At 36.4% G+C, this 11,049-nt stretch overlaps 1 protein-coding gene across 1 annotated transcript; it reads right to left on the bottom strand.

The window, feature by feature from the left end:
- Positions 1–2,099: 2,099 nt before the first annotated feature.
- On the bottom strand, positions 2,100–3,341 carry LOC127122812 (uncharacterized). The gene is made up of 3 exons (XM_051053094.1): positions 3,109–3,341; positions 2,884–3,015; positions 2,100–2,790 (listed from the first exon to the last, which is right to left on the bottom strand). Exons 1-3 carry the CDS (start codon positions 3,339–3,341, stop codon positions 2,100–2,102), a joined length of 1,056 nt encoding a protein of 351 aa, XP_050909051.1.
- Positions 3,342–11,049: the final 7,708 nt, after the last annotated feature.

Below are 11,049 nucleotides of genomic sequence, written 5' to 3'. Positions count from 1 at the left end.
TAGTTGGACGCAGGATGGTGTGATAATGGGAAATTTGAATGTTATTTCTAACCTAAGGGAAGAGATCCGACAAGGACAAATGATAGATGAGAAGCTGCAAGAGATGTCGACTCAACCAGGTTTCACTCAGTCACCGGATGGAGTTATTCTATTTAATCAAAGGATTTGTGTTCCGAATGATATCGAGCTGAAAAGAAAAGTTTTAGAGGAAGGCCGCAAGGGGGCGTTTACTATACATCCAGGTTCATCGAAGATGTATCAAGATACCAAGAAGGATTATTGGTGGTCTGAAATGAAAAGGTATATTGTAGAGTATGTGTCGGAATGCATTGTATGCTGGCAGGTAAAGATCGAGCATCAGGTGGCTTATTGTGACCTTTAGAGATTCCAGTTTGGAAATGGGATAGTATTTCAATGGATTTTGCAGTGGGGTTACCTCAGACCCAAGGTGGTTATGATTCAATTTGGGTGATTGTGGATCGATTAACTAAGTCCGCACACTTCTTGGTTGTGAAGACTACTTACAAGGCATGTCATCTTGCACGATTGTTCATTTCAAAAATTGTTAGGTTGCATGGTGTTCCAACTAGCATTGTGTTCGATAGAGACCCAAAGTTTACTTCAAGATTTTGGAAGGCATTCCAGCAAGCTATGGGATCGAGATTATGTTTGAGTACTTCTAATCATCCTCAAATGGATGCTCAGACTGAACGGATGATACAAACACTAGAAGATATGTTAAGAGCTTGTGTACTTGAAAGTGGAGGGAATTGGAAGGAGCTTTTACCATTGATTGAATTCGCATGTAACAATAGTTATCATGAAAGTATTGGGATGGCTCCTTATGAAGCCTTGTATGGAAGGAAATGTAGGACACCACTATGTTGGACGAAAGTTGGTGAAGAAAGGATCTTAGGGCCGGAGATTATTCAAGAGACTACCGAAAAGATAAGGATGGTCCGTGATAAGATGAAGAAAGTGCAAGATCACCAAAAGAGCTATGCGGATCACAGGAGGAGACCATTGGAATTTGATGAAGGTGATCATGTATTTTTGAAGGTGACTCCGAGGTTGAGATTGAAAGGACCGTTTGAGTCATGGAAGCTAAGTCCAAGATACATATGGCCATACCAGATTATAGAGAGGATTGGAGAAGTAGCCTACAAATTAGCTTTACCACCTTCTCTATCCGAAATGAATGACATTTTTCATGTATCCCAACTTCGAAAGTTCATTCCAGATTCTCTTCAGCCTATCCTTCCAGATTCAATAAAAAAAGTAGAAGAAGATCTGACTTTCGAACCTCTACCAAGTCGCATTGCAGGATGAGAAGTTAAGGTATTAAGGAATAAGGAGATTCCTCTTGTTAAGATTCAGTGGGATGAATCACATTCGGGCAATGCTACCTGGGAACTGGAGTCAGAAATGCGAGAAGCTTACCCTTATCTCTTCCAGGTAATATTTAAATTCGAGGACGAATTTTTATTTAAGGGGGGAGGATGTAATACCCCGTGTTTCCTTAAATACCTAAATTCCTATTAATTGAGATCAATTGAGTTCCCATGTGCTCTAAAAGTTGTCAATTGAGATAAATAGAGTAGATAATGGGTTCATGTTGACTTAATTAATATTAATTGGGATATTTTGGTAACACTAATAATGGGTCAATAGCTCTGGTAGAACAAATATTATAAGTTTATTTCCACTTGAGATATTTGTTGCTACTAGTAACCACTTACTAACCACACATATGCTACAAGGCTTGTTGTCCACATGTTACTATCTCTTACTACTTACCACATGCCAATTGTTTTCTTTATGTATCAGACAAGTGAATAGAGAGAAAGAGGAAGCTCAAGAGAAGAAGAGAAAACAAGGCTAATGAAGAAGAAGAAGAAAGCTTGGAACCAACACCATCATCTTCATCCTCATCTCATCTTCATCCTCATCTCATCTTCAACAACTTCTCCTCTTCTATTTCTTGAGGCGGGTTTTAGTTAGAAACCCTAGGATTTCTAGAAGATTAGGGTTTGTAGAATCATAGATAAATCATGAAAATCCATGCTATATGATGAATATTTCTCTTGATGTTGTTGTTTTTATTCATTATATGGAATGATAATCAACTTCTCTTCGCATCCAATAAACACCGAATTGGCAGAGAGCCAATCCATCCCCAAAACCACATCAACCTTCTTAAATGGTAAACAAATAAGATCAATCTGGAAAACTCTACCATTCAGCGAGAGCGAACAATATTCACAAATCAATGGTGTCTGAACCACATCATCCACGGCGGTAGTAACCACCATAGGAGGAGACAAGGGAATTGCTTGCAAGCCAAGACGCTTCATGCACTGAATTGATACAAAATAGTGCGTCGCCTCACAATTAAACAATACAAAACAAGGATATTCATTGACGAGACACGTACCAGTAATTAAGGCATTTTTGCTCTTAGCCTTCCTTGCATCCAAAGTATAAACTCGACCGACGCTCCTCCCCTGCATCTGATTCTTATTCTGAGGACATTCCCTAAACATGTGTCCCTCCCTCTGACAAGTAAAACACCTAACTCCACTTCCAGGACATCTTCCAAAATGAGACTTCTTACACACTTGACATTGAGGTGGATGGTTAGGTCTTGCGTGTTGCACCTGTTTTCCTTTGAAAGCCTGAGATCTAAGCCTGAATTGGCTTCCTGGCCTTCCTTGGTCTCTTTGTCCACTCCTATACCGATCCCTTTCTTCTTGAACTTTCTTCAAACTGTTCTCAGCCACATAGTATTGCCTTAATAACTCATCATAAGTAGTGAATTATCTTTGAGAAACACTATGAGAAATTTCACCCCTTAGACCAAACAAAAACTGATCAATCTTCCACCTCCCATCTGGTGCGTACGCAGCTTGTCTAAAATAAGCAGCCATATCTTCGAACTTCTCAGCATACGCAGCTACTGTCATAGTACCCTGCCTAAACTGTTGAAACTCAAACTCTTTCTGAGTCCTCAAAGAACTAGAAAAATACTTATCCAGGAAAATAGTCTTAAAATGCTCCCAATCCTTAGGTACTCCTTGATTGGTCATAAGAGTCGAAGAACTCTCTCACCATCTCACAGTCGTACCTTTCATCATGTGAGAAGAAAACACAACCTTATTCTCTTCACTACAATGCACTATCTGAAAAATCCTTTCCATGCTGGTTATCCACTCCTGAGCCTTCACAGGATTCAACCCACCATGGAATTCAGGAGGATTCATGCGGAAGAAATCTCGGAAACTACCACCTTCAGCTTCTTGTGGAACCCCTTGAGGATGCAAACCACCATTCCACTGTTGCATCGTTTGTTGCATGAATTGGTTTTGTTGTTGTTGCATCTGTTACACAAACTGAGGCCATTGAAATCCTTCACTACCACTTGGCGGTTCAGAGTCTGAATTCTGAGTTCTGGGCCTACCACGACCTCTGCATCTGTCAGCCATGATCCTGAATTTCATACAAATAGGAATAAGTTTATCAGACTCAATACTATGAACATAACACCAAGGACAATGATGACAACCCACATATGAGGCAGAAAGGAATACTTATAATATTTCATGGCTAGGTCGAGGATACGACCTGCTCTGATACTAACTGTAACACCTACATATAATATATGTCTAGAATACATATTATACATAATGTAAAACTGGTACTGAAATACATAAGCACTTAGCAGCACGGTGTACATATACATACATGCCCAAAAGAAACATAACATGGCACAAAATGTACACAAAAGTGCCAAAAATAAAAACTAAGAGCTAGATCATGAAACAATGATCCCAAAAATATCTACACAGCGGAAAAGCCATCCAGTCATCAGGTATGCAAGACGTCACTCTATCTTGCCCTTACCCTTCACCTACTCAGAACCACCTCAAAAATAATCAACAACATGGGGTGAGATAATAAACCCAGTGGGTTCCCTATCTTATGGGTCCACTCGGCTCTAAAGGGTTTTTCTAATCAATAATCCACTCAAGTCAACAAGGGAACAAAGACTTAAGCGATGGAGAAACTAACTCGCAATGTATGGCAACATGCACCTAACTTCTCATGACTCAACCACGATCATTATTCAAATTATGAAACATCAATTCCCGAACAGACTTAAGTCTAAGCCAGGTCCGGTTCTAGAATGCTCGTATGATTCGACTTTTGCGGTGGATATCGGGTCCTCTATGAGGCTCAATCCCCAGTTCAAGCGATCGTCACCCGTATGAGAATCTAACCCACTTAGGGTCTCTTTCACCGTATGGGAATCTAACCCAATTAGGTTTCCACCTTTCCCCCATGTCCTCCGTGGTTGGGACTCAAACCTGATTGAGCCTCGAATCATCGGTCTCACATCCCAATGCTTACTCATCTAAGCATAACAAATAGAGATGTGCACCATCACATAAAAACACACATTCTGAATACATGATCGGTTCCACAAACCGTAACAAGATCCATCAATCACAGGTGACTTCATTCACCACAATACACAACAATAACATGGCATGTTCCATACAATGCGTCTCATTCTCAATCATGGCAACAATTCATCCACGCTCTCCACATAAGCGTCGTACGAATGAATACCGTCATCCAATGTTATCTAAGTTATAAACCTAACTCATGGCCTAATATCAATCCTAGGTTAACTTACTAGATTCGTCATGTAATTTTCACCATTAGCATGTATTCAACACAAGCATAGTATCACAATTGATTAATGGTTGGAAGTGTTGGTTATAAGTGTTGGCAGCAATTTTGGTAAAACAAAGAGTGTTCACAAGATGTTATGTGTGATGTCTTAACATAAGATATCCTATGTACCTGCTGGAGTTCAAGAACATGATCATGCAGGATTGTTTCAGAATGTCATACATAAGGACATGGCATCTGATATGTGTGTTCCTGCTGGAGTTAAAATGGAAAAACATAATTATGCAGGATTGTATCAGGATGTCATACACAATGTCATGGCATCTGATGTATATGTACATGCTGGAAGTTATAAAAGGAATTATGGAATTATGCAGGATTTTTCCAGGATGTCAGACCCGATGTCATGACATCCTGTATACAGAACATTTAGTGTGAATGTTTGGTGTTTTGTGATTGCATAATTAATAGCAATTTATGTATGATTAAAGATCTGATCAGCTGGCGCATTCGATCATGGATTACAACCTGATTTACTTATTTTCCAAGGAGATCTAACCAGCTGTTATGAAAAGATTTAATTGGAAAATAGATTTAGGGTTTTCAAGATATCCAAGCCCAGCTGAAAGCTTCTATAAAAAGGGACTTAGAAAACCTGTTTTAGAACACAACCAATACTGAGCGAAATAAATAGGGAGAGCTAGGGTTTGTGTCTGTTTAGTCGTGAGACTTGTAAGCCATTCAAGTCATCCATTGATGATTGAATTGGTCTGATTTGTGGTTGTAATTTGTCACTCTAAAGCTGTTAAGCAAAAGTGCGTGTCTTCTTGATCAAAGCTGTTAAGCAAGATCAAGAGTGTGTCTTCTTGATTGAAAGTGTGAAGTAAAATCAAGAGTGTGTTATTGAAAAGTGTTTTCTTTTCTCAAGGGATTGTTGTTTAAGATCACAGGTGTGATTGTAGGGAAGTGAGTGGGTTCTCATATCTAAGAGTGCTTAGGTAGAAATTGCACGGCTAGAGATTAGGTGAGAAAGACTGTAACTTGTTAAAGTGTACGGAGAGTCTTTGAACTGATTCTATTTTAGTGGATTTCCTTCCTGGCTTGGTAGCCCCCAGATGTAGGTGAGTTGGACCGAACTAGGTTAACAATTGCTTGTGTCTCTTGCATTACTATTCTTTATCTTTATCCTGTTTGCATAACTCAGATATTAGTGTTCTGACATTACCTTCGACATCTCATATCTGATACCAGAATTTCAGGAAGAATGCACTTAGAAACACTTAAGAAATGGATTTTGAAGTTTTTAACATAAGTCAATCGATTGGTTGGGGAGGCCTAATCAATTGGTTCCTCTCACATTTCTATTTTTCAAAGTTTGCAGAGGATCAATCGATTGATCCTGAGTGTCAATCTATTGACTCACTAAAATTTTCCACAGTTCATAAATAGAAAGTTGGTGCAATCGATTGTAATACACTATCAATCAAATGGTCCAACTAAAATTACATTTTTCTGCAAAACAAAGCGTTGTTAAATCGATTGGTTGCAGGGACCAATCGATTGGTCCTCTCACAATTCCACATTTTCACTTCACAAACACCATTTTCCTCTGCTAATCCATTTCTAACAAACACCCACTCCTTCTTCCAAAAAACCCATCACACTACATGCTCATATACATATATATATCAAGGATTCTATGTTCATAACCACAACCAATCACTTACCCACAACCACAACAAATCATGTAATCACAATAATCATAAGAGCACATCAAAGCACATGTTCATAAAAACAACAACATCAAGAGAAATATTCATCATATAGCATGGATTTTCATGATTTATCTATGATTCTAAAAACCCTAATCTGCTAGAAATCCTAGGGTTTCTAACTAAAACCCGCCTCAAGAAATAGAAGAGGAGAAGTTGTTGAAGATGAGATGAGGATGAAGATGATGGTGTTGGTTCCAAGCTTTCTTCTTCTTCTTCTTCTTCTTCTTCACTAGCCTTGTGTTTCTCTTCTTATCTTGAGCTTCCTCTTTCTCTCTATTCACTTGTCTGATACATAGAGAAAACAATTGGCATATGGTAGGTAGTAAGAGATAGTAACATGTGGACCACAAGCCTTGTAGCATATGTGTGGTTAGTAAGTGGTTACTAGTAGCAACAAATATATCAAGTGGCATTAAACTTGTAATATTTGTCCTACCAAAGCTATTGACCCATTATTAGTGTTACCAAAATATCGCAATTAATAAAAGGTCAGTCCCAATTAATATTAATTAAGTCAACCTTAACCCACTATTTACTCTATTTATCCCAATTGATAACTTTTAGCACTTACTAACCACACATATGCTACAAGGCTTGTGGCCCACATGTTACTATCTCTTACTACCTACCACATGCCAATTGTTTTCTCTATGTATAAGACATGTGAATAGAGAGAAAGAGGAAGCTCAAGAGAAGAAGAGAAAACAAGGCTAGTGAAGAAGAAGAAGAAGAAAGCTTGGAACCAACACCATCATCTTCATCCTCATCTCATCTTCAATAACTTCTCCTCTTCTATTTCTTGAGGTTGGTTCTAGTTAGAAACCCTAGGATTTCTAGAAGATTAGGGTTTGTAGAATTATAGATAAATCATGAAAATCCATGTTATATGATGAATATTTCTCTTGAAGTTGTTGTTTTTATGAACATATGCTTTGATGTGCTCTTATGATTGTTGTGATTACATGATTTGTTGTGGTTGTGGGTAAGTGTTGGTTGTGGTTATGAACATAGAATCCTTGATATATATGTGTATATGAGCATGTAATGTGATGGGTTTTTTGGAAGAAGGAGTGGGTGTTTGTTAGAAATGGATTAACAGAGGAAAAATGGTGTTTGTGAATTGAAAATGTGGAATTGTGAGAGGACCAATCGATTGGTCCCTGCAACCAATCGGTTGGTCCCTGCAACCAATCGATTGCACAACCCTTTATTTTGTACAAAAATGTAATTTTAGCAGGACCAATCGATTGATAGTGTATTACAATCGATTGCACAAACTTTCTGTTTATGAACAGTGGGAAATTTTAGTGAGCCAATTGATTGACACTCAGGATCAATCGATTGATCCTCTGCAAACTCTGAAAAACAGAAATGTGAGAGGAACCAATTGATTGAGCCTCCCCAACCAATCGATTGACTTATGTTAAAAACTTCAAAATCCATTTCTTAAGTCTTTCTAAGTGCATTATTCCAACCATTAATCAATTGTGATACTATGCTTGTGTTGATTACATGCTAATGGTGAAAATTACATGATGAATCTAGTAAGTTAACCTAGGATTGGTATTAGGCCATGAGTTAGGTTTATAACTTAGATAACATTGGATGACGATATTCATTCGTATGATGCTTATGTGGAGGTCATGGACGAATTATCGTCATTTCTTGCATCATACATAAAGGTGTTCTTCTTCTTCTTCTTCCTCGTTCTTTCTTTTTGTATGTTGCTTTTATGTTTCACATGATTTTCACATTATTTTCTTCTTGTTCGAGAGTTTAAGTTTTATTTTATTTTATGTTGTTGTTGTTTTTGGTTTATGTTGTTGTTTTCTTGTTTCGATTTCAGATATTTCTCTCAACATGAATAGTGGGAGCAAAAAACTTATCCACGAGATTCAGGTTACAAAGGAGGTTATTGATATGGTGGAGTTATTGCTTAATAAAGCTAAGGAAGCTGAATCTGTTAGGGATCACATTATTGTTGTTGAACCGTCTGATGGAACAGGCTATAAGAAGATTCTTTTCAAGAATCTTAACCTTGAAAAGATGAAGAAGGTAGAAGCTATTATAAATGACCTAATGAATCTGGATGTAACTGATTCTAAATCAGATAAAGACCTTGAGAAATATGAAGACCTTGAGAACTATACGAATTCAACTAGGCATGAAGATTGAAGGCCTTTGTTATGTTTTACATGATTTGTTGTTGGTTGATGTTGTTGAAAAGATTTTGTATGTTGTGGTTGTTGTTGCTAGTTATGTTACATTGTACTGCTAGTTTATGCTAACATGCTGCTTTTTGTTGTGGCATGATTTACTTCCTTTTTGGGTTAACAATGTACTACTGGTTGTTGTTGCTTGTTATGTTACAATGTTAATGCTAGTTATATGTGGTTGTTTTTTCTTTTTATATTACAATGTACTGCTTATTTATGTTACAATGTACTGCTATTTGGATTAATTATATACTGATGGTTGTTATTGCTTGTTATGTTACAAAATAATTCTAGTTTATGTTTTCAAAATAGGTTAACATTCTGAAAGTTGCTTATATTTCGAAATATGGTTCAAGAGAACTCATACTATGGGTGTGGTTCATAAATGGTTTGTTTTACTATGGAGAAACAATACAAGAAGTATGAAGCAATTTTGGAAGCTTCATTCGCCTTGTATTTTTTCTTCACGGCAACACAAAAATAGATTAACTTCAGATCATTCCATGAATCTTTTTAATAAAAGGTATGTTGTTGTCGTTTTGTTGATGTATGTTGTTGTTGAGTTTATTATAATGTATGTAGATTGTTTGTTTCACTAACCCTTCATTGAACATGCATTCATTTAAATTGATTTAGAAAATAATAATATGAAAAAAAGTTATATTTGAAATGCAACTTAGATCAAACATGTCTTTCGAATTGCATCCATCTCGTAATTCATCTATATCGCTCTTTAACACTTAGAACTCGGTTTATTGCCCCAAATTATTCAAAGTAACGGTTCATTCTCTACTAATTTATATTGAAAAACATCAAATATGTTGAGAAATTAAATCATCTTCATCGCTGTCGTCATAATAATCTTCATCATTGATTAAAATATTGATGATGATTTAGAATCAATTAACATATTGATGCTTTGCAAAATAAACTAGGAATGAACCGTCACTTTGAAGAATTTGGGGTATTGAATCAAATATTACGTGTTAAGAAGCAAGAGATGAATTATGGTTTGAATGCAATTTGAAAAACAGTGGTCTGTTTGAGTTGTTTTTCAAGAATAATTTAATTTTTCAAATTATTATCTTCTACACAAATTTTAATGGTTGCACGTGTTTAGTAAGGTGCAAGGAAAAATAAGAAAACTACATATTTTATAATAAACTCAGGGTACTTTTCACAACGGTTATCTTCTGTAACCAAGGTGAAATGTTAATTATATTCCAACTAAATTGTTGCTGCTGTTGGATTTCGAACCCATGACCTTAATATATATCACAACAAATGTTTAACATAACTATTGTGATAGGTAGCACACTACCTAGCTTATAACCACAGTCACACGCCCATTGTGGAAACCACCATACATACAATTACACGCTACCTAACAACGGACTTGAAATTGTCATTATATATTTTTTGTAACCGTTATTATATCTGTTTTCCGTAGTAGTGTTGGTATCCATTGACCATATCTGATAAATATTATAGTCCGTGGAGTGGAGATCTTGTATCCATCTACCATATATGACAGATGAATTAGTAGATCCTTGTGATCGATTTTTGGCTAATCACGCTTGAGTTATATGACAAATGAAGTTGTGAGTATTAAATTCATGTATGTTGGGAATCTATCAGAGCTTCATTATTATCGTTGTGTATCAAACAATTGAGAGTGGTATTAATAGTGATTTATTGAGTTATGTGGAATCAAGTTTGTATATTTCCATAGGAAGTGAGAAACCTAAAGATACTCAAGTTGTCATTCTATTATGAGAATTACTTGAGTTAGAATATCACATAGTGCCACTTTAGAGTCGAGTGAACCCATAAGATAGGAGAATTCACTAAGATTATTATCTCACCCCATTATATTGTTAAATTTCAGGTAACTCAAGGCAGGATTAGGGTAAAAGTAAAGTCGCTTGAAGATCTTCGAAGAATTTATTATGTTTTGAGTATTTTATGTTGTATATATGTATATATCTTAGTATTTCATTAGGAAATCATGTATACCATCTTCCATATGATGTATTTTGAGTATCTTGGACATGTATATAAATGATGCAGTTAAGAACCTATGTTGTATCAATACCAATTAACATTGTGTATGATATTATTCTAGATTTATATTATACGGGGTGTTATAATTGGTATCAAAGTAGGTTGATTCTCGACCCATCCTTAAAATATCATAAATAATTCAAATCCTGCCTCATATGTGTTTAATGGCAACATGATTCTTAATGTCAAGGTATATAGTATTGGGACTAATCAAGCTAATGTTATATGCGTGGTAGGTAGGGTCATGGATGAGCAACCACGAGAACTCCAAAGGTCTAGTAGTACTCATGCTCAGAGTG

The sequence above is a fragment of the Lathyrus oleraceus genome, chromosome 2 (genome assembly GCF_024323335.1).
Source record: "Lathyrus oleraceus cultivar Zhongwan6 chromosome 2, CAAS_Psat_ZW6_1.0, whole genome shotgun sequence".
Lineage (NCBI taxonomy): Eukaryota > Viridiplantae > Streptophyta > Magnoliopsida > Fabales > Fabaceae > Lathyrus > Lathyrus oleraceus.
Note: the sequence above shows the minus strand (reverse complement) of the source record. Positions and strands in the feature narration are given on the sequence as shown.